This window comes from Marmota monax, unplaced genomic scaffold (assembly GCF_021218885.2).
Source record: "Marmota monax isolate L192 unplaced genomic scaffold, Marmota_monax_Labrador192_F-V1.1 WCK01_AAM20220418_F8-fsc00326, whole genome shotgun sequence".
NCBI lineage: Eukaryota > Metazoa > Chordata > Mammalia > Rodentia > Sciuridae > Marmota > Marmota monax.
Genome location: NW_026693533.1, coordinates 799,302 through 823,700, shown reverse-complemented (window position 1 = coordinate 823,700; position 24,399 = coordinate 799,302). Strand labels below are relative to the sequence as shown.

Below are 24,399 nucleotides of genomic sequence, written 5' to 3'. Positions count from 1 at the left end.
TTAGAGAAATTTTCATTCGTATTTTGGATTTAAAATTTTTCTTATTATAATATCTAGTTTGCTATTATAACTAATAAGGAAAATCTCTTTTGTGGAACATTTTGATCCTATAATCATGAGTTTTATCTAGTATCAATATAGAGAATTCTTAAAACTCCAAAACTTCCACCAGGCATATTTTAGAGCAATAAAATAGTGAATGTTCACCAAAGAATTTCAAGTCATACAGATCCTTTTGTTTTAAACCATATTATCACTTTGAATAATTTAGTATTTTCTCCAACGGACCATATATTTTGAAATTTTTTTTAACCCAAGCTCTTTCACTTACTTTGTCAGTATTTTCAATGTTTTTATGAATTACTCATTCATCAAAAAATTATTGTAAATTATTGTCCATAAAAATATTACCAAATGATAATAATTATCACAGTTTTGTTTTAAAAAGTAATAACTTGAAGGAGAAATTGGTTCTTAAACACTTCTATGTGCCATTCAAAATATGTATGTTGGGATCGTTCTATAGTTACAACTAACACTTCATAGGCTAAAAGAGGGTTTGGAGTATGTGGTGTATAATCACTTCCATTTGTGGTACTAATATGATTGTAATAGTTAAAGAGGAATGATTTATGAAATTCTGTTTGTCTCAGTTTTGTTTATTATAGTATAATGTTATTAAATGTAATTTATTTAATTTATGCTAAAGTTTATATATAAACCTCTATAAGCAGGAGATCATTTCAATTTTATTGTATTTCAAAATATTCAAATATTTTAATTACCTAGGTAAGACAACATAAAGCATTCTTGTTTTTTTCCCCATTTCCCAATTTGTTTTGAATAGGATTATTATGTGGTGATTTTGTGTCCTACTGAAATGGATGTGCAAGTTCGAAGGGTATTACAGATTCCAATGTGGTCTCAAAGAGTTATCTACCTTCAGGGTTCCGCTCTTAAAGATCAGGATCTGCTGAGAGCAAAGTAGGTATCCTTATCTGTTTTCCATCTTGCAGCTTGTGGTTTTGAGTACTTTAATATCCTTTTTATCTTCCAAATCTCAGCAATTTTCAATGTTACAAAATGTGTTAAGGATGTTTGAAAATAGAAATTAGCCTTAGTTCTGCTAATTTCTATTGAGTCCAATTAAAATGTTAAAAATATAAAATTGGTTTATTTGCTCCTCTTTCCCAGCCTTACCTTAGGGAAAGATGTTCAGCAGACTGTGTCCACAAGTTGCAATGAGAAGTGTGGCATGGTATAATTCTCCAGGCTGTCAGAGGTGGGCGAATGTATCCTGACTCACTGTTACAGTAGTCTCAGAGTCCCTGTATATTGTTTTGATTCTGAAAATAGAAATCTTGGACTAAGCATTATTTGAGATATCAAAGTAATGAGTCAAGGGCTAGGGATATAGCTCAGTTGGAAGAGTTCTTGCCTTGCATGCAGAAGGCCCTGGGTTCAATCCCTAGCACCAAAACAAAACAAACAAAAAAGTAATGAGTCAAGTTTTAAATTTTAAAGAGTTTACGAAAATATATTAGGCAGAAAGCACTTGTGTTTTCTGGGATCAGGGACAGAAGAATCCCTGGAGGCTGAAGGAATCTAGAGGGTTAGAGGTCTTTCTGAACTGTCCTCTTCCTGTTGTACATGTCCCAGCCAATTTAGCTTTAGGTGATATAATCTAGGGCCTGGAGGTTCTGCCACATGAGCAGAGTGAAGCAAGAGTGGGCAGAACATGGGCCTCTGGAAATTAGGGCTTCATCAATACTAGGTCCTTAGTTTCAGAAGTGAAAAGAAAGCCTTAGTTTTGCTAGATGTTTCCTGATGCTTGAAATGTTTTAAACATGTCTTCATGTTCATCCTGAGTTGACCTGTGTGCTACTTAAGATTTAAAAGTCTCATGAATATTAGAGCATAAGCTTTTTTTTTGCCCCCTGCAAGGCGTGTGTGTGTGTGTGTGTGTGTGTGTGTGTAGAGAAAGAAAGAGAGAGAGAGAGCGTGAGCAAGCGCATGGTCTGATAATAAAAAGAGTAGAGGAAAAGTAAAAAGCTCTTTTTTGTTGCTTAATCATTCAAGTGGTGACTACATACCTAGCAATTAAGTACTCTGACATTACTTTTGATTCATAAATGGCAAAGTTAAACTGAGGTTTGTTTTAATGACTCACTTTCTAAAGCATGAGGTCACACTAGAAACTACCAGGATATAATGAAAAGTAAAACTGGTAAATAAGTGTTTCTGAGAGTTTATTAGTACTATGGTGGATGAAATGTGTTGTTTTATGTAAGAGAGTTTTTTGAATCACAGATGTTCCAAGCACATCAAGCAATCCCTGAATTTAGGTGTTTGCCATGGGTTCTGTTCATCATTATTTGGGTGCTCTAGAGGAATTGTTGCTTAGACAGTAATATAATCTGTATGTTCATATTCATTTGTGTAGATAAACAGAATGCTTAATTTATTGTATGATTTAAGTTCTGCACCCAATAAGCATACATAATGTCTGTAGAATGTTCGTTATTAATTTGTGTGATAAATGAAAGATTTTTTTTTTTTGGTCTCAGAAAGTAATCTGAACTGTTTAGATCTAAGCTAGATACTGTTTAGGATTAACATAATCAATGTCTGATTAAAAATTTGAAAATGGTTTCTCAGAAAAAGCAATCACACTTACAGGAAACAGTCCTTCATTGGAATCCCCCCAAAAGAAAGGGGATGAAGGGATGAGAGGGAGCCAGCTGATAATACTCAAAAAAGGATGGGTTGACAAAGACATAGGGTGACAGTTTCCATTTTTGTGTTCATTTCTATTCCTAATTTCATATAAAAGATGTGGGATGTAATGTTAACTAACACGTTCTTCAACACAATTCCCCCTGCAAGGAGCAAGGAATAGGATTCTCCAAACAAGTTTCAAAGGTCAGTTGCATGAGTTTTGAATTGCTTTGTTGAAAATGATGTTTAGAAAATGTTACCTTAGTAATCATGGCTCAACATTTATTCAGAACTGTTTGGTTTGAATTAATTTCATGAACTTTTTTATCTTTGCTGTCCATCAAAAAAAAATTTTTTTTTTTTTTGGGGAAAAGGTTTATTTTATCATAGTGTACCAGAAAGATAAATCATCCCTAATTTTGAAAATATACATCTTATGCTTTAAAACATTATGTATCAAGCACTCGAGCATATTGCTGCATCACTAAATTTAAGAAATATAAAGCCCTAGCATGAGGGGAAGAGGTTTGGAACACAACAATGCATTATCTCAGGGAAATAGAAATAAACACTGGAGTTTGATTTATAAATGCAGATGAGCTCTGTTCCCACCCTCTTAGTTTAACTGACATTGCAGTTGAAATATAATTGGTCATGAAATAAGGTTCAATACCATCCCTTAATTTATGCAAAATCTTTATAAAAATATATAATCATAAAAGAAAATAAAGTTTGAATATCTGTACTTGTGTCATAAACTACTGAGTTATATAGATAATCCAACAATTTTTTTTTTTTATTCAGCCAAATATAGTCATGATTTGCTAGAAATTCAACTTTTGCTTAAGCTTAAGGATGCACATAGTCTACATGTACTATATGGACCAAGCGTTGAAATTCTATTCTCCAAGTAATATTTCAGTGTGTAATTATTTTGCTTTTTTGTCTGTATTTAGGATGGATGATGCCGAGGCCTGTTTTATTCTGAGCAGCCGTTGTGAAGTAGATAGGACATCATCTGTAAGTTTCTAATATCTACTTTCTACTTTCATAAGTTGTGCTTTTCATATTAGATTTTTGTTTGATTTTTATAAATCTTCCAATAATAAATATTGACCTTAAATTTTACTAAAGAGAAGCAATGATTGCTTAGCTATCTTTGCCTTAATATAAGAAAAGTTGCATTGTTGTATCAATAAAAAGTTATAATCAAGTAGTTCATACTAATCCTCTGAGTTTTCTGTTGATGGAAATAAAAACAGAACTAGACCTTTTTTTGTTGTTGTTAAATATATCCTACAATATGTAATTTTGTTAAAGTGGCCTCAATTTCCTCAACACTAAAACAAAGCAGATGGATCAGGCAGTCTGCATTAGAATCAGTTGTAGGGTTTCTAAAAAAATATACATTCATGAAAATTTTATTCAGAGTATCACTGGTGGGAATCAGAAATCTCTATATTTTTAAAAGACCCCCAGGTGAGTTTGATAAAATTCGGTTTGGTAATATTTGATTTATAGGGTCTCTGTGGTGTATTTTTTAGGTCAAAGTTCTATAAACTTATAATGAAATACAATAAGGTATTAAAGTTTTACTTCTATTATTTTAAAAAAGTGTTATAATTTTATTATTTTTTAAAAGTGCACTATTCATGTTGACTGAGTACTGGTACCAATTATATTTTTTAAACCAATAATCCCATCTCTAGCTGTATTTGTGGTTCATGGACAAATGAGAGTGCTGAATTACCTCTGGAGTGACTGGGAGAAAGGCAAAATAAGCCGAGGTCTTCAAGCACATATTTTGACGATTTCTGGAGCATCGATTAGGCATACTCTGTTGCACTAATTTAGGACTCTAAATCGTGAATGTGGCAGGCTCTAAGGTGGCCTTCCTTTAATTTTCCTAAAGTTCTTACTCATAATTCCTAACCAATTTTCTCAACCTTCATTTGAAGACAGCTGCTGTGATTTGAATGGTTTTCCCACAAATCTCTTATGTTGAAGTCCTAACTCTTAGTATCTCAGATGTGAACGTTGGTACTAAATATGTTCAGAGGCAATCCAGTTTTAATGAAGCCATTAGGGCAAGCCTTAATCTGCAAAGACTGATGTCATATCAAAATAGAAAAAAAAATTGAGACAGACATGTATATACAACAGTTCCAAACTGACATGAAAGCAGCAAGCTATGAGCTTAAGAGAGAGGCCTGGAACAGATCGTTCCCTGACAGCTTTCAGAAGAAACCAACTCTGCCAATGCCTTGATTTCAGACTTCTAAATTTTTGTTGTTTAAGCCATCCAGTTTTTGATGCTTTGTTATAGCAGCCCCAGAAAACTAGTAGTTGGGCAGAGACCAAACAAATAATTGGAAAACTTGCAAAATAGTTTATTTAAAATATGTATTTAAAAAAAATCATTACTCTCCTCCTTTTCCTCATTTACTAGGATATTCAGACCAGATCCTCTTCAATTTACTCAAGCAATACTTCAGTAGTTTCTTAATTGGTTTGGCATAGTAGGTACTCCAAACATATGCACTGAAAAAAATGAGTTTGAACTGAACATAATCTTGCGTTTCTATAATTATTTGACTTATGTAATTTTTTTCCCTTCGGGTGTAACTTAGGTATACAATACATTCAGTCTTTCAGTATCTTTAATGCCTTTGGGTCACAAGGGAGGTCTAAGCATTAGGAAATAAATACATGGTATCTTCTAGAGTTCCCTTTACAATGTGGATTTGGGAGCTTTCAGTTAAACAATTGCATTCTATTTCCTCCTGACACTCTACTAAGTTGATAGGGAGTGAATAAAATGATTGATACCCATAAGAACAGACGGTTTGGTTCTCTGTTAGAGAACCCACGAGAATTTTTGGAAACTAGCAAGCAGGTGGAAGAATGGCAACTGGCTGAGCCAGAAGGAAGTTGAAATTTAGGTTGAAAGAGGAAACAAATCAGAAGCAGGCTGCGTTCTGCAACGGAACCTCAAGTCTCAGGAGATAGAGGCACCAGATGCCTCTGAAAGTAAGGTTATAAGTAGGACTAAATGTACCAATAACAATTAAAAGTCTCTGAGAAAAGCAGATTCCCTTAATTTTTCCATATATCTATTGCTGTTTACTTTCTTAGCCCTGGGAAAAGAAGTTTACTGTTTAGAGAATTTGCTCTAAGGATACTCTCCTTTCAGAGACACTCAGCATGTGCTAAAATTAGGGAAATTAGGAGCCAGTTGCCTTACTGAATATCACATGCTTCTTCCTCCTTCCATGTCTTACAGAATCCTTGCAGCCAGGTTCCTATCTCCATGAACAACAGTGACAGGTTTATCTGAGGACATGGTCCAGTGAAAATTCTGTGTATACATATAAAACATAAATAATGTCTAGAGTTCTGCAGAGTAGAATCACAGATGATCACCTTAGAGTAAAACCCTCATGAAAATACCCCTGCATTCACTTGAGTTTGAGCAGCTTTCTAGAGCTTCTTTCCCACATACATTCAGACAATAGGAATTACCAGACACTTGAGAGAATTCCTAACTAGAAAAAGAAAGAATAAATGAATGAATAAACAAACAAAAAGCTTGCAGTAAAGAGAAATCAGAGGAAGTGTGAACAGCACCAAATAATTCTGGGCAAAGATATCACTTTTAAAATATATATTTGGAAGATGTCACATAATACATATCTTCATAGTAATATAAGAATCTGGTACGTACATAAAACAAGAATAGTATATGCTGTAAACCAAAACTAGTCAAAACAAAAGAAAGAAACATTTGGGGAGCCAGCCTAATATAGAGTAACAAATAGAAAATTCAATAAAAGGCCTAGAAGTTAAACCTCAGGGCCTTGGAAGATTGCAAAATAGTAAAATGAATAATAATACTTAATAACAGAAAAAAGGGTCAAAATGTGAGAAAATTAGAAGATTAAGCAGAAAAAACAATATATACATAGTCAGAATTAAAGAAAGGGAACCTAGAAATAATAGTGAACAACATTATCGAAAATATAATCCAATCAAATTCTCCAAAATCAAATTGTCAAATTCAAAAAATCCACTTGTTATAGGACAATTAATAGGAAAAACCTAAGTGGATTAGAGAGAATGAGATAAGAGAAAAACCATTAAAGGTAGAACTAAAATGAGAGCACAGATAATAAGAAAAAAAGAAAAAAAACATTTAAAGTTCAGGATGGAGAATATGTGTGTCTTCAGACTTCTTGATGGTAATACTAGAAGCCAGGAGGCAAAAGGAAAATGCTGTCAATATTCAGAAGAAAAATAATTTTCAACTTAGTATTCTATATCTTGGCAAAATTTTAGTCAAGTAAAACGTTTGAAAGAAAGGTATTGTAAATATTAAAGATTACAGGAGATGTACAACTCATGGGAATTTGCTACAAAATGTTTTTTTTTTTTACTAAAATCAAGATGTGAGCAAAGAAGAAGATGACTCAGGTTAGCCCCCAGAGGAAGGATAGTAGAAATTTCTATGGGTGTGTTGACACAAGATTGTAAACCAGCAAACTGAGCAGCAGGCCCTGACCACAATAGAGAATGGAGGAATTCCTCTGAGAAAAACATGAAATTCGTAGATAGCCTTTACGATGTTGAGACATGTTCCTGTTATCCCTAGTTTTTCCAGTGTTTTGAACATAAAGGGGTGCCGTATTTTGTCAAATGCTTTTTCTGCATCTATTGAGATGATCATATGATTCTTATCTTTAAGTCTATTTATATGATGAATTACATTTATTGATTTCCTTATGTTGAACCAACCTTGCATCCCTGGGATGAATCCCACTTGGTGCACAATCTTTTTTATATGTTTTTGTATTCGATTTGCAGAATTTTATTGAGAATTTTTGCATCTATGTTCATTAGAGATGTTGGTCTGAGGTTTTCTTTCTTTGATGTATCTTTGCCTGGTTTGGGGATCAGGGTGATATTGGCCTCATAGAATGAGTTTGGAAGTGCTGCCTCTTTTTCTATTTCCTGAAATAAATTGAAGAGTACTGGTATTAGTTCTTCTTTAAAGGTTTTGTGGAACTAGACTGGGTAGCCATCTGGACCTGGGCTTTTCTTGGTGGGTAGGCTTCTGATGGCATCTTCTATTTCATCACTTGATATTGGTCTGTTTAAATTGAGTATATCTTCCTGATTCAATCTGGGCAAATTGTTTGTATGACTTAAGAAATTTGTCCATGGCTTCAGTGTCTTCTATTTTATTGGAGTATAAGACTTCAAAATAATTTCTAATTATCCTCTGTATTTCTGTAGTATCTGTTGTGATATTACTTTTTTTATCACATATGCTGGTAATTAGAGTTTTTTCTCTCCTTCTCTTCGTTAGCGTAGCTAAGGGTCTGTCGATTTTTATTTATTTTTTTCAAAAAACCAACTTTTTTTTGCCATTTTTTTCATTTGTTTCTTTGTATGTGGTGCTGAGGATCGAACCTGGGCCGCATGCATGCCAGGCGAGCGCACTACCACTTGAGCCACATCCCCAGCCCTCATTTGTTTCTTTTGTTCCGATTTCATTGATTTCAGCTCTATTTTAATTATTTCTTGCCGTCTACTGCTTTTGCTGCTGATTTGTTCTTCTTTTTCTAGGGCTTTGAGATGTAGTGTGAGGTCCTTTATTTGTTGACTTTTTCTTTTTTTAAGGAATGAACTCCATGCAATAAATTTTCCTCTTAGTATTGCTTTCTTAGTATCCCAGAAACTTCGATATGGTGGAGAGGGGGAGCATGGGAGGAATAGATGAATTCTATATAGGAAAGAGTGGTGGGAGGGAAAGGGAGTGGGCAGGGAATTAGCAAGGATGGTGAAATGTGATAGACATCATTATCCAAAGTACATGTATGAAGACACGAATTGGGTTTCAAAATACTTTATATGCAAACAGAGATATGAAAAATTGTGGTACATATGTGTAATAAGAATTGTAATGCATTACACTGTTATTTTTTTAATTAATAAAAAAACCCATGAAATTCGTGTTACCTGGTGTAGTTGCCTATGTTGAGAAGAGATTTCCATTTCTGGCCAAATGTTTCTCAATGAATTTTGCCCCCTTAAAATTTACATGTTGAAGCCCTAACTTTAAGAACTTCAGGATTGGACTGTATTTGGATACAGGACTTTTAAATATGTAATGAAGTTAAAATGAGGCCAGTAGGACTGGTCCTAATCCAGTGACTTATATCCTTATAGCAAAAGGAAATATGGATACACAGAGAGACACTGGTGTGCAGGCCTATGAAGAAGCAGTAAGGAGGCAGGGATCTGTAAGCCAAGGCCAGAGGCCTCAGAGGAAACCTGCCCTGCCTTGTCATTACCTTGCTCTTGGACTTCAAGCTGGAAAACTGTGAAAAAATTAATTTTTGTTGTATAAGCCATTCTGCCTGTGGTGTTTTGTTATGACAGCCTGAATAGGCTGATCCATATTTACAACTATAATGAATAATTAGAGAATTAAAGAAATGCCAAAGTAGAGAATTGCATCTAGAGAAAGACTAATAACTCAATATTTGGAAAAAATAGTGCCCGCTATGCTTTATTATAAATAACAATCATATAATGGAATGCTGAGTATTGATCTTATCAGAATTATTTTTGAACTCCATTCAAAGGAGGTCGGAAATTATGATTGAGGATGGGGTGAGGGTGGGTACAAGAAAATATGTTCTTCTCTGACTCAAAGCAAGTAGATATTTACAATTGAAAAAAATCATGAAATAGTAAGAGTCATATTTAGATATGGAGGCAATAAGAGAATAATTAGAATTAGGGATTTAAAGTGACTACCTCTGTGGAGTGGAAATATGGCATATTCTTGTGATATGACAGCAAGAGGGATTTGCTATTGTATTTTTTTAAATTAGTAAATTTGCCTTTTTGCAACCCTTTGGAGGACAATAAAAGAATGGGCATATTTGCAATTGAATTATATATATTTTGTATACTTATATGTTTTAAAATTCCATTTTCATCCCCAAACCTGATGAAATTATGCTGTCTTATTCACACATGTGATTTAGGAGAAGATACAAGACATACCAAGGGAAATCTAAGAAAACAGGTATAATTCAACAGCTTGGTAGTTTCTAACAACAGTTCAGTGAAAGTGGTAGTGTCATATAGCTGTGGAAGGTTCAGAAAAATAGCCAGGGGTTAGTAGATTTTGGGAGAGCAACTCAATTCTTAGAAATCCAACAGAGAAGTTAATGTCACTGCTGGGGCATCTTGAATAAGGTCTATGAAGAGAGTATCACTAGGTCCTAGAAATGAATGGAGTTTTAAGTTTTGATAGTAAGATAAGGAAGAATCATATCCACATGAGGCTCTGAATCTACATCTTAATCTCTTTGGCCAACTGGAGAGTCTCTCAGATGTTTTACACTTGGTTTAAGGATTTCAAGGAAGTGTCTTCTGCCCTTTGAAAGACAAATTTTCAGGGACTTGTTATAAAAAGAATGACTGACTCTTCCTAGATTTCTCACATCTGTATGCAACAATTGGCTTTAGTCATCTCTTTTTAAAATCATTTTTACATGTAGGTGGTGGGCACAGGAATCCAAAATATTTGACTTACATAGAAATAATAAAATCTAGGCAAATTATGCATTATGTTAAATAGCAAACAATGTTAACGTAGAGAACACCATATTGCTTGGTAATGAAAATGTTACATTTTATTTCTTAGGAAAGAGTTGACTAATTGCTGATGTAAGCAATACTATATTTTTCCTACATTGAGGTTGGTTAAACAACTCCAAAATTCACAACCCTCTTCCTCCTTCTCCAGCATTTGGCTTAAATCTATTCAGGAGCAGTAGAATCACTACTTTTTGACTCCTCAAAAATAAACAAACACATCTTTTCCGCAGTTTAGAAAATATCTAGAACAGTTTTTTTGTTTGTTTGTTTGTTTTTTCCAAGGGCTTAGTACAAAATATTTTTCTTTTCTTATTATTTAAATTATTCTGTTTGGGAAAAAAGTAGATGAAAAAATTTTGTCCTTTGTGACTATCCAGTCTTGTCACAACTTAGTCATTTCATATGCAGTAAATCTTATATTTTTAATTTAGGAAATGAACTTTTTACTTTTATTGTGATCAAATCAGTGTCACCATAATTTTCACACGCTTCCAGTGTGTGAATTAGTATAATCTGTAATATGCAAGAAAATGCATTTTAAAAATCTGTATAGTTCAATTTTTGATATTAGGATTTATTATTATTATTATATTGGTCTGGGTATTGAATCTGGGGTATTTGACCACTCAGCCACATCTCAAGACCTTTCTATTGTTATTAGTATTTTTATTTTGAGACAGGGTCTCACTGATGCTTAGGGTCTCCAAAAATTGCTGGGCTGACCTGGAATTTGGCAATCCTTCCCCCTCAGCCTCCTAATTCGCTGGGATTACAGGCATGTGCCACCACACCTGGCTTAATATTAGGTAAAATTGTAAAGGACTTTTCCTAAATGTGGTTATAAATCATTCTGATTTTTTAATATTATTCTCTTTGGCATAGTATGACATTTTAAATATGTCAATGGTATATTATTTTGGAAAAGGACACTTTCTGTTGTTATTTCTTAGTGTGAAAAATTAAATGACTGAATTCTTTTGTTACTTTAATAAAATGGTTTAACCAGGAAGAGCACTCCTTGGAACTGTAGAATTGATTGTGCACATTTTCCTGATTAGAGGAAGGGGGAGTTCTGAATAACAACTAAATGAAAATTAATGGGGATTACAAAGGACTGGCCTTTGGAATGGACTACATTTCATGAGAAAACTATGTCTATATAAAATTTTTGCATTGTTCATAGGAAAATCAGTAGGTAATCGGGAATTTGGGAGTTCCAGAGCAACTACCTTAGTCATTTTTTTCTCTTTATATTGAATGACCAAAATTATTTAAAAAAAAAAAAAAACCTCATTGAGTATAGTTTCACTCATGTCAAAATGATTTCTGATTATTCTGGATTAATGTTATTAAAACAATGAAGTACATGATATATACTTTTTAAAGAAAATGTATACATCTCCTTCACATAACACTTAAATATTTGAAACTTAATACTATTTTTCTACAAATCTTACATGCTTTTATAGGGTTGGAGTTTTAGTCAACATTCTTACCATTAGTATGCATAATTTAGAACAAATTTTCAAGTCTATTTAATAAAAAATGGAAAAAGGAATGAAACAGTTTTGACATTTATTGGGTAGCTTTCATATGGTCAGGCATTTTGTGCCCATTAAGACATTTCATACAATTGTTTCATAGATGAGAGAACTAAAGCTCAGAGGTGTTAATTAGATTCCCCAGAGAGGCAAAAACTGGATTCTGCCCAGTTCAGTCCAGCTCCAAAACCCCTTACTTTACAATAAATTACTCCCCATAGAGATAAGAGCTTCCTGTTCAAATGGCATTCCACTTACATTTGCAAATAAATGTCATGCCACTGTTTAGAAATTATAATCAGAATAACTTATAGTTAGGATTCTAGGCATCTGCTTTTGTTCTACTCCTTCTTATCCCCAGTCTATCCCTTAAAAGAATATGTTGACTTTGTTTCCCCTAAATTATTAATAATACATTTGTATGTATGTCTTATAAGAAAAATGGCATTTGTTTCCCACTTCTTTCCTTCAATTTTCACTGCCAGTGTTCTATTTCCCAATTTTGGTCTTTTTTACATACATTTTGACATTTTTAGATACCATTTAAATTTTTTCTTTAAATGGAAAAAGTGGATAAATTATTCTTCCTATATTATCTATTGATAATTCTAAATGTTGAAACCAACAAATGGTTAATTTTTAGAATGTTGAAAAAAGTGGATAAATTATTCTTCAACATTTAGAATAAATTATATTTCAACATTTAGAATGTTGAAAAAAGTGGATAAATTATTTTTCCCATATTATCTATTAATTGATTCTAAATGTTGAAACCAACAAATATTTAGAGCTGTGTGACTAAATACATGAGGTTGCTTTTCAGTCCTCCTTTCTTCTGTTCCTTCACCATCCTTTTTAATTTTCAATATCAGGTGTACATTGCATGTGTCTGTTACCTTTCATTACATTTTAGGGGTAGATGGGTAACTAGTTATAGATCTGCTATTTGACACATCTCTGTCATGCCTTCATTTATTGTTTACACTGTCACATAATGTTTACATGCCTTAGTGATTCAGCTTCAAATTTTCATGAGGTGAGTTGACATAATTTGTTGCATGTTGCATGTGGTATGTTAAAAGATTACTCAATCATAATCTTTTAAACAGGAAAAAATAGTACCCCAATACAACACTTTCCCCATTTTAAAATATTCATCCCATCATTTCTTCAAAAAATATTGATTGAGTATTCTATGGCCCAAATGCTAACATACCAGCTGAATATACAGTTCTGAACTTGACAGTAAAGTTTACTGTTTTCATGGAATTTGTCTATTTGTAGAAGTGAGAACCAAAATCTGAATTAAATAAGTATATAGACTATTACATAATGATAAGTTTTAGAGAACTGGGGAAGAGTTAGAAAGTGCTGGGAAAGGCAGATATTTTACATTGAATTATTAATTAAACTATTTGAAACATTAGCTTAAAACAATCATGAATCTCATTAATTATTAAGATAAAGGACTCATCAAACATTGTGTACCCGTCCCACTGGAGTATAATTATTGTACCTATTACTTCAGTTCCCTTTTTTTCCTGGAAGTACTACCTATTCTTTCTTCCCTTTATGCCTATCTTCTTGAAAAAAGTAGCACGCACCATTCCAACCTATGAACTCCTTAGGCACCTGCATCAAATGTGACCTAGTGGAGATCATTTTTTTAGTGGTCATTTTTTATTACCTTCTTATTTGCTCCATTTTGTTAAGTTATCAAGTCTTTTTTTATTTCTTTTTTTATCCTTCATGATATTCCCTTCCTCATGTGCTTTGGTCCATTTATTCTTTGTAGAATTCATTTTTAACTCTTAGGCCATTTCATTTCACTTCCTTTAAAAAATCTCTTCCTTTTTCAATATATTTTAAATATTAATCATATCCAGGGTACTTTCCTGGGGAGACTTTTCACTTGAGTTGCTATACCTGAACAATATGACCAATGCCTAGAGTTTAATTCTGATGAGGTTGAATAGTGTCCTTTGCCTCTCAAGCCCATATGTTGAAGTCTTTTTCCTGATAACTCAGAATATGAATTTATTTGATAGGGTGTTTACAGAGACAAGATCACATTGGGCTGTTATGTTAGGCCTCAATCCCATATGAATGTTGTCTTTGTAAGGAGGTAAATTTGAAGACAAATCCCAAGAGAATGCCATGGGAACATGAAGAGGAGCATCTTCAAGCTAAGGAGGGGGGAATGGAACAGTCCTCAGAGGGATCCAACTCCACTAACATCATGATTTCAGCCTTCTAGTCTTCACAATGACCAGATGATAAATTTCCATTATTTAATTCTTCTCATGTGTGATACTTTATTATAGTAGCCATAGCAAATCAGGACACATTTTAGTACTAGAATCAGGGTATATACTGCTGTGTGAAAAATATCTAAAAATATGGAAGTGGTTTTACAATTGGTTAATTGGTAGAGGATGAGTTTTATGTTGAATGACAAAAAAGTTTAGATTACCTTGAAACAATGTTAATAGTAATGCTTATGTTATTGAAAATTTGGTGAGTGCTCTATAAAGAAAAGAGAAATATTACAGTTGAAACCAAGATTCTCTTTATTGGTTGTCTTAGAGCAAGCACATATATTGTCAGAAAGAGAATCTTGGTAGAAATATGAATGTAAAAGATGCTTCTGATGAAGTCTGAGATGCAATTGAGGAACTTGTTATTTGAAAGTGGGGAAAGTTGATCATTGTTCTATGGTGGAGAAGACTTGGCTAAATTGTGTTCTATTGGATGGAAACAGAAGTTGAGAGTGATAAACCTGGAAATTGAACTGAAGAGATTTCTAAGGAAAGTGTTGAAGGCACAATCTGGTTTCTTCTTGCTATTTTTAGTAAAATGCAAGAGGACAAATATACATGGAAGAAGATTTTGAGTATAATGGTTGGATGTAACGTGATCTGTGATCTGTCCTACATTTTAAAAGATCACTTTGGAGGCATTACGGAAAGTAGACTAAGTGTATTAGGAGATATAAGAAAGAAAAATAAAGAAGAATGACCAGTCAGAGAAGCTGAAGAAGAATAATTTAGGTGAGGGAAAATAATGGCTTAGTTTAATGTGTAGTAGTTAAGATGATGAAAGATAATTGTAGGATATATTTCGAAAGTAAAGCTGATGTAATTTGTTATTATCTTGGATGTAAGTTTTAAAATAGAAAAGGCAAAAATAAGAACTGTTATGTGAAATTTAAATAATACATCCATGCTTACTGACATTCAAATGTTTAGGGAGAAGCAAATTTTGAGAAAGAAATAATGTGTTCAGCATATGATGTTTGAAATACCTGTGGGATACCTAGCTACAAATATTAAGCAGGTATTTGGATATATGTATTTGAGTTTCTGATTTTGAAATTGTATTTCTGGGAATTATAAATATAGAAATGTACTTTAAAGATACAGGACTAGATGGAGTAAGTCACATAAGGATTTGCATGTAGTTAGTGAAGAGGAGTCTTTGGACTAAACCCAGGTGTGGTGCAATGTTTAGAGGATGAGAATCCAGGTTTTAAAGAAAAACAATTACGGAACAGATTCAACAGAGAGTGGGTCTGTACAAACTGAGTGCAAGATGTGTTTAAGAAAGAAGGAATATTTCAGAAGCTTTTTACTGAATGTTGATCACCAGATTTGGGAAGCTAGATGTCATTGGTATTCATATAACAGCATATTTTTGGTGAAATATTGGGTTATTAAAGCCTGAAACATACTTCCAATAAATAGGAAACTGTGCTGCCTCCAGCCATCTGGGAGCAGTGAGTTTTGGAATAGCTCTCCCACTCTAATGCTTAGAATTCTGGACAAAATATGTAAAACAATTATTTTCAGACTGAACAACAGGCAATATGAGACTGTGATCTATGAGGGTAAGGAAAACAGTGAGATCATCCCCAAAACAAATCCCACCTTGTACCTGGAGGCATTTATAAGATTCTGGTGCAGAAAAAGATAAGCAAGTGGTTCATTGCAGTTTCTCTGAGATGAGAGACAGAGATGTGAATTGGAGGGGAGGAGATTGTGAAAAGGCTGGAATGCCTGGAGCTGAGGACCAAGAGGAGGGAAACTGTGCATGAAAAGCTTCAATATTCTGCATAGGGGACCCTTGGAAACTTGTCTGAAAAACACCACACACATATTCAGGATGAGAGTACTTGAGGTTAGGCAAGGAATAATAATTAGGAAAATAAAAAAGCAGGAAGATGCAGAATAAGAAATAAACCTTGTGTGCTTTAGGAAAAATGGATGTCTAATCCAAAAGTGGAGAGATCTCCTTGCAGGCCTAGATAGTCATGAGATACCCCAGAAAGGCCAGTTCATTTTAAGTGTGCATGCAAACCATTTTAGAATAATAATACTTTAAAAATAGCTCAACAGAGCTTAAAAATAAGGCTTGATTTTAGGAAAAGTGTTAGTCTGTAAACAAGTCAGGATGGCGCCTGGCATTTTGCCAGAGAAATGTTAGAGTCTGTAAACAAGTCTGGATGGTGCCTGGCAAAATGCCAGAGGGAGTGGTTTGAGAAGTAACAAAAGCGAGCCATTAAGTGTGGAGATTCCTTATTGGTTGACTGATGTATCTAGTTTATGCTAATTAGATAAGCTGTGTGGAATGTATAAATATCGCTCTGGTCCTACAATAAATGGCTCCTACTCCTGCTGTATCAATGTACACAAGTTATTCGTCACCCCCCCCCCCCCCCCCCCCCCCCCCCCCCCCCCGGTTATTTTGCTGCAGCCGGACTGCGGCAGAAAAGCTTGTTTACAAGTAACTACCAAGCAGGGTGTGATGGTACATGCCTATAATTTCAGTGGCTTGGGAAGATGGGGCAGGAGGATTGCAAGTTTAAAGCCAACTTCAATAACTTATGGAGAACCTGACTCAAAAAAAAAAAAAATAGAAAAGAGCTGGAGGGGTAGCTTAGTGGTTAAGTGCCCCTGGGTTTAATTCCTGTTATCAAAAACAAACAAACAAAACAACAACAACAACAACACACACACACACACAAATTAGTGCCAAAATTAAACTCAACAATCATTAAAGGATGATAAAAATTTGGAGACTCAACAATCTAATGTTGAAAATGGTTAGCATCTTAAAGAATTACTAGATAGGCAAAGAAGCAGAAAATATATTTTGTAAACTGGAAGAAGAATTAATCCATATGAAAAGGCATACCAATTAGAGATGATGAAAAAGCAAGTCTTTTAAAATAAATTTGCACATGTATTCACAGAATGTGAATGCAAACATGAGCACATTGAAGAGAAAAATATTTTTTAAGAAAGTAACAAAAGCAAGTATAAAATACATATAGAAGTACAAAACATCCAGCATCACCAAAGTGATCATAAGGAGAGAAGGAAAACTAGAGGTATCATACTTTCTGATTTAAATACATATTTTAGAGCTACAGTGATTAAAAATGTCTGGGACCCGCATAAATGTATACTGACATACATACTATTGGAACAGATTAGAGAATTTAGAAATGAATTTATGCATATATGCTCATCTTTATAAAGAGAAGAAAAAAGAAAAAAAGAGAAACTCAACAGGTGGAAAAAGTAGCCTGCAGAATGGGAGAAAAGAATGTTCAAAACTATGTAAGAAACCCATAACTTAATAGCAAAAAAAGAAATATGTTATCTGGTAAAAAACAGGCAAAAGTTTTGAGTAGACATTTTTTTTCATAGAGATTTGTTCAATTTCATATGACTTCTTAATCCTCTTTTTAAAAACATGTTTGTGAGTACTTTTTCTGATTACCTGTGTATTTGATAATGACTTATTATGTTTATTAACTTAAATTTTGTAATTCAGCTTTACTTTATAAATGAATGAATTAAAAAAAGGAGTCCAATAGATAAGGTACTGAAATACAGTCAAAATATATCATTATGTCTTTTGCTAAGTGCTACAGATATATTTCATAAATTGAAAATTGGGTTGAATGTGACCTTTGATAAGAGCAATATCTTCTCATTTTCTGGGTCATGAACTCCATTTGAAAATCTAATTACAATTGTCATAGATGGGGTTGTAAATAATTCATGTATAAAATTTCATCTAACATGTCTAAAATTTTTCATGGGTCATTAGGATTCCAGCAAAAACAATCCTGCCATTGTTAAAGTGATTTGCCTTAGAACACAAACAAAAATTTTTTTAGACAATTCAAATTATAAAAGTTGAATATTAGGGAGAAGTTCTTTACTGATTTGATTTTTAGTAAAACTGACTTCAGGGGAAATGTTCACCTTTCAAGGAACTATAGATACCCTGTTGACCCAATAGTACCTTAAGGTACAAGTTCTCACAATCAGTAGCTTCAATTATTGGTCAGAAAAAAGGTGAATTATCAATAGGGAACCTTAAAACTCATTCATCTCATTCTCAGCTTTTAGAAGAATAAATTTAAAAATCTTATTTTTATGCTTTTTTTGTATATATTTGGAAAATATTTATTTTCTATTTTTCATGTGACATTATGCTACAGAATATGCTCTTTACTTTTCATCACTTAATTCTCTCCTCACAGGATTATTATGGTTTTTTTCTCTTTCTTGGGAGGGCATATAATCAAAAAGAAAAACTTGGGTCTGCTGAGGGGCCTATCCTTCCAGCATGGACTGTGGGGAGCTTAGGGATGCAGAGAAACCCCTCCAGAGATGGCTTTAGAGAACAGCTTCAAGAACAGGGTCTGTTTAATTGCACGGCAAAAATAGCTTTTATACTGGGTATTAGCCAATTTACATACAACAGCCATGATAGGCCAGAGGTGATACACAACATATCATCTTAGGGACGTCCAGATACCAAGAGTTCTGAAACTGCCATGCGGGCTGACCTTGCACCAACAGGGGAATAACTCCTTGTCAAAAGAGCAAGGAAATTGTGCTTGCCAGTGTTCTGACAGCAATCTGTCCCCAAGCATAGTGTTCTCTGTTAGGACTTCCCCGATGCACAGTGATCAAGATAAGTAATCCTTCATGAGGGTCCAAGGTCATGCCCTGCAACAAGGGTCTTTAAGATAAAGATTTCATCTCATTTATTCCTCCATTGGATGGAAATATACTTCAAATGCTTTCTATGTACCTCATACTCTTTATATTTTCATTCATATTATTCATGCTATCACCAAGAAATAAATACTGTTCTTCTTATCCATCTGTGAAGTACAAATGAATGCTCGGTGCTAGGGTGAGCAAAATGTAGGCTGGCCCTTGCTTTCATGGAACTTGAAGTTTAGTGGGGACTAACTTAAGAACAAACATTAAAAATTCGGTTAGTTTAATGGTTTGAAAGGTTAAATCAGAATATAATGGGACCACATAATATGGACTTCAATCCTAGTTGAAACGGATTCTCTGACAAGTGGCTTTTTTGAATGAAACTCACAAATAGGGTTCTCCCAGGAAAGAATGTTACGGATAGATGGTTCCATATCAGAAATGCTTAAGAGTGGAGAAATTATTATCACTGGAATAAAGATCACAGAGTCTAAGGGGGTAGTTTTGGTTATATTTTAATAAAGGGTGTTGTAAAGAAGTTTGCACTTGATGCTAAAAGTAATGAAACTACGTTAAGACTTTATGCTGTGCTATGTAACAATGAGGTTTTAGCTTGAAGGGGTATGGTTTCTGACAAGAATACAGAATTAATCAAGAAACATAAATTTGATAGAGATACTGATTGTGAGGCTATGGGCCTTGTTCCAAGCCAGAGGTAGCAATTGTGTGGACTTGGTAGTGGGACTTGGGCTGGAAAAAAATTGAACATATCAGAGCAAAATTTAGAAGACATAATCAACAAGACTTCAGAACTCAGTAAATACAGGAAAACAAGCGAGGGTATGGTTTAATAAAAGGGTGTCGTAAACCTTGTTAAGAAGTTTGGCATCACCTAGTATGCTCTTGGGGAGAAGGAAAGATTATTATCAGGAAGATAAGTTCAGTTTGAGAAAAGAATGTCAAAGCACAACCAAAGGCATGGGGTCAGAGAAGCCAAAGAATACTCAGGAAGCCATTAGTCTACAGGTCAAATACTGCCAAGAATTCAGTGGGTGGGTGGTAGTGAGGCAGTTAAGAAAGGAGACAAACTCATTTTCTGACAACCAAACCTGTCCTAAGAATCTGGTCTGTAGTCATTTTATTCATGTATTTTGTAACCTCTAGAATGAAAATTAGAGCCCAGTTTGTGACTCTAAAAAGCACATACTTTTTCTACTTTCTCTTATTTCAGAGAGATAACTAGACTTAATGTTTCATATTTTAACAGTTTTAGGTTTATAGAAAAATTGAACAAAAACATTAAATATTTACCCATGGCACCCCAACATACCTCATTTTAAACATCTTTCATTAGGGTGATATATTTTTTAAAATTGAAGAACCAATATTTGTTCATTACTTACGTCCATAATTTACATTAGGATATTCTCTTTTTTTGTATATTCTATGAGTTTTCACAAGTATATGATGGTAGTATTCACCATGACAGTATAATATAGAATAGTTTCATAGTCAAAAATATGCTCCACCTTTACATCTCTCTACCCTCCTCCTCTTCCCGAGTGGCTGGTAATCATGGATCCTTATGACTGTCTCCCTAATTTTGCATTTTCCTGAATATCATATTGTTGGAATCATGCAGTATGTAGCCTTTTCAGATCAACTCTTTTTTCCTTTTAGTAGTAGGCATTTGAGCTCCTGCATATCATTTCCTGATATGATAGCTTATGTTCTTTCCATTGATGAGTAGTTCATCTAGTTCATTGCATCCATGTAGCATAAGTTTTTTATCCATTTACCTATTGCAGGGTGTCTGGTTATTTTCAAATGTATGCAATTATGAATCAAATTGCCATAAGCATTTGAGTGCAGATTTTTGTGTGGACATAAACCAAATGATTGGTAAATATCAAGGACCCCAATTTTGCTGGGACATCTGTAAGAATATATTTAGTGTATTTTTTAATGTTTTCATTAGTGCATTATAGTTGTACATAATATTGGGGCTCATTTTGATGTAATCACAAGTACACAGAATATAATTGCTCTACTTTAGTCCCTAATACTTCCTTTTTCCCCTCCCCTTCTCCCTCCTTCAACCCCCTTCCTTACTCTTCTGGTCTCCGTACTATTTTTTATGATATTCCTTTTATATTTTGTTTTTCTCCCTATCTTCTGCATGTGAGAGAATACATTTGCCCCTGTGAGTGTGATGTATTGTTAGCATGGTGTTCTCCAGTTCCATCTATTTCCAGCAAATGTTTGTGTACACTTTGAAACTTAATTGTTTTTGTATTAAAATCCACTTAATTTTACATTTCAATAACTTTAAATTTAAAATATAGCTTTTCTAAGTAGTTCATATTTGGAGCTTACTTTTCTCTCATATGAAATCTTGGGGGAGGGGGAAGATGCCATGAAGGTAGAAGGGAGACTACTAGAGAATAGGAAGAAGAAGGAGATCTGGGAGTGGTAGGAAGGAGTGTATTAGGGGTAGAAATGATCAAAAATGTTATGTGCATGCACAAATATGCCACAATGAAGCCCATTATTCTGTATAATTTTATATTAATCAAATTTGAAAATCTGGAAAAATACTTCGATCATTCTTATAATCTTTGCATTTTTATATGTGTATTAGACATATTAAAACATTTAAAGTCATTTTCCTGTGGAGATTTAGATCCACCAAAAATGCTTTCTGTGGTTCCCTCTTACTTTTTTCTCTCTAATTCCCCCTTTCTACTTTTTTATTCGATTTCTTTGTTGCATTTATAAAGTGTAATAATACTTCACATAGATTATGAAACTCCAGAAAACATATTTTTTTCATTATATAGACATATATTTTAATTGGGAGGAAAACATTATTTTATAGTCACTCAAACATTAACCACTTTTGATACTTTTCTTTGATTTCTGAATTTCTAACATTCCCCAGTATCCTTTTTCTGAAGTCTAATAAATTTTCTTTTGCTTTTCTTGTGGTATGATGCCGATGACAGTACATTTGCTTAGATTTCTTTATTTTATTTTATTTATTATTTATTTTAAAATTTCTTATTTTATTTGTTCCTTTTAGATGTACCTTGTATTTGAATACATGTCCAGGGTAACTTCACATCATGTACAACCACAATAACAGGATCCTAATTAGAATAAGGTATACTCCATGTATGAACAATTTGCTAAAATACATTCTACTGTCATGTATATCTAAAAAGAATAGATTTCTTTATTTTAAATAAATACTTTATTTCACCTTCTCTGAATATTTTCTCTAGATATAAAATGCTGGCTGTTTTTTTTTCTTTTCCTTCATTTTGAACTTTAGTACAATTATACCATTGTTCCTTGGATTAATAATTTCTGATGTGAATCCTTGGTCGTATGACTCTCTTTCTTTTGTTCTGTCAAGAATTCTTGGAGTTTGCTGAGCTCCTTCAATGAATGTGTGTGTGTGTGTGTGTGTGTATGTGTGTTATAAAATTGAGATATTTTTAGCTATTCTTCTAATCATTGTCTGCCTTTTTTTCAATTTTGTTTTCTTCCTGGGCATCCACCTACATATGTAAGAGCTATCTTACATTGTTTCATAAGAGACTGAACACTGTTGCTTTGTTCTTTACTTTTCTCTTTGTTTTATGAATTGAATAAGATAAGTTGATCTATGATCAGGTTTGCAGACTCTTTCTTCTGTCTTCCTTTCTTCTTCAAAGTCTGTCCAGTGAATATTTTTCATAAACATTGGATTCTTTTATTTGATGTTCAAAATCCTTTCTCTTACTCTGGTTTTGCTTTCCTTTTATTTGTAACAGGTATATATTGCATTACTATGTTGATCATAGTTGTACTAGTGGCTTTTGTTTCTTGTCTGATAATTCTAGCATCCAGACAGTAAAGGCTAACATCTATTAGTTATCATTATATTTTTTTCCTATGAAAATGGGTCACATTTTCATGGCACTTCCTATGTTAAGCAATTTTGCATTGCTTGTGGATATTGCAGGTATTGCATCATGTTGTGGAGCCATGAATCCTTTTGTTTTCCTCCAAAAAGTGGTTTTGTTCTTTTTAAGAGGGAGTTTCATTTGGTGTAGCTCAAAATGCAAAATTCATCACCCTGGAAGTTGAAAGTAGCTCAAATATCAGTTCAGATTACAATTATAACCCATGGGCATGAATGACTTATGGGTTAGCCAAAGGTGTATAAATGTATACATAATATATTTGGTTTCTCTTCTCTGTCTTTCCCTTTTTTAAGTCTGCGTCCCTTCATATGCCTGGCTCTGTTCCCTATTTCTTCTTGTAGGCTTGCTATGAAGTTTTTGTTACCCTGTGTTGCTGTGATAATCACAGCTGCTCTCAGGTCAAAGCAACAAAACTGGGGAAAAATATGACATGTAAGTTTCTTCCTCCCAGTTTTAGTTTCCCCCAATAACTGCCTATTTTATTTCATTTTTATCCCTTGTGTGATGATTTTATAGATTTTAATCCAGAGCTTATAGTTGTTATCTGCAAGAAGTACAATTTACGAGGAGCTTACTTTTCCTTATTGGTAGATCTCCTAGCATCTGGTATTCCCTCCGTCATTATTAATGTTTCATTTGTCTGTGGTGTCAGGAAGCAAATCTCATTTTAATATCTTCTTGATAAGAAATCCATCCATGTTCTTTAACTTTTATCCTTAGTAATACTACTCCTATTATTAAGACGATTCACATATAAAAAAAAGCTTATGTTTATCCAACGTTAGCTCACTTCCAGTTTTTGATAAGAGCTTTCTATGTGATGTATTTCTATAAGAAATGTATAGATGTATTTCTATAAGATAGAAATCCTATAAGGTAGAAAAATATTTTTTTCAAATTGGCAACTCTACCTTGTCCAAGTCCAGTCAGGTATTAAGTGTCAAAAGCAGGATTAAAATGCTAAAAATGCCCACTTTCTTTAACACAACACTAAACAAAATGAAAAAATATATATATATTTTTTACTTTAATAGTGTTTTTTTTCCAATTTCTTCCTTACCATTCATGTTTTTTACTTTTACTGAAAGAAATAACAACCACCAAGCACTCCTGAATGACCTCTAATCTTATCATCAGATTTTAAATGTGTTACATAATCAACAGATACCATTTGGTGAATCCGTAGCATTATTAGAGTCATCACCATGTACTAATTTTTTCTGAGTATGCACATTGTCCACTGGAGCTATTCTGGACTTTTATTTATAAATATTTAAATAATTTGCAATTACAATCTTAGTTTGGGCTGCTGTTAAAAAATATAATAGAAGGAGTGGGTTATAAACAACAAAAACTTATTTCTCACAATTGTCTAGACTAGAAAGCCTGCAGTCAAGGTACTAGGGGGGTCAGGTAAGAACTGACTTCCTAGTTTACAGACATTGTCTTCATATTGCATCCTCCTAT

At 33.5% G+C, this 24,399-nt stretch overlaps 1 protein-coding gene across 8 annotated transcripts in view; it reads left to right on the top strand.

Annotated features, from left to right (window-relative positions):
- The window catches only part of Kcnt2 (potassium sodium-activated channel subfamily T member 2), a 387,627-nt gene that overhangs the window by 193,336 nt on the left and 169,892 nt on the right, over nt 1-24,399 (top strand). For all 8 annotated transcript variants that reach the window (XM_058583690.1, XM_058583689.1, XM_058583687.1 and 5 more), the window contains 2 exons: nt 848-984; nt 3,675-3,738. In XM_058583690.1, coding sequence (XP_058439673.1) covers nt 848-984; nt 3,675-3,738 — 201 coding nt within the window. The remainder of the gene's footprint in view (nt 1-847; nt 985-3,674; nt 3,739-24,399) is intronic.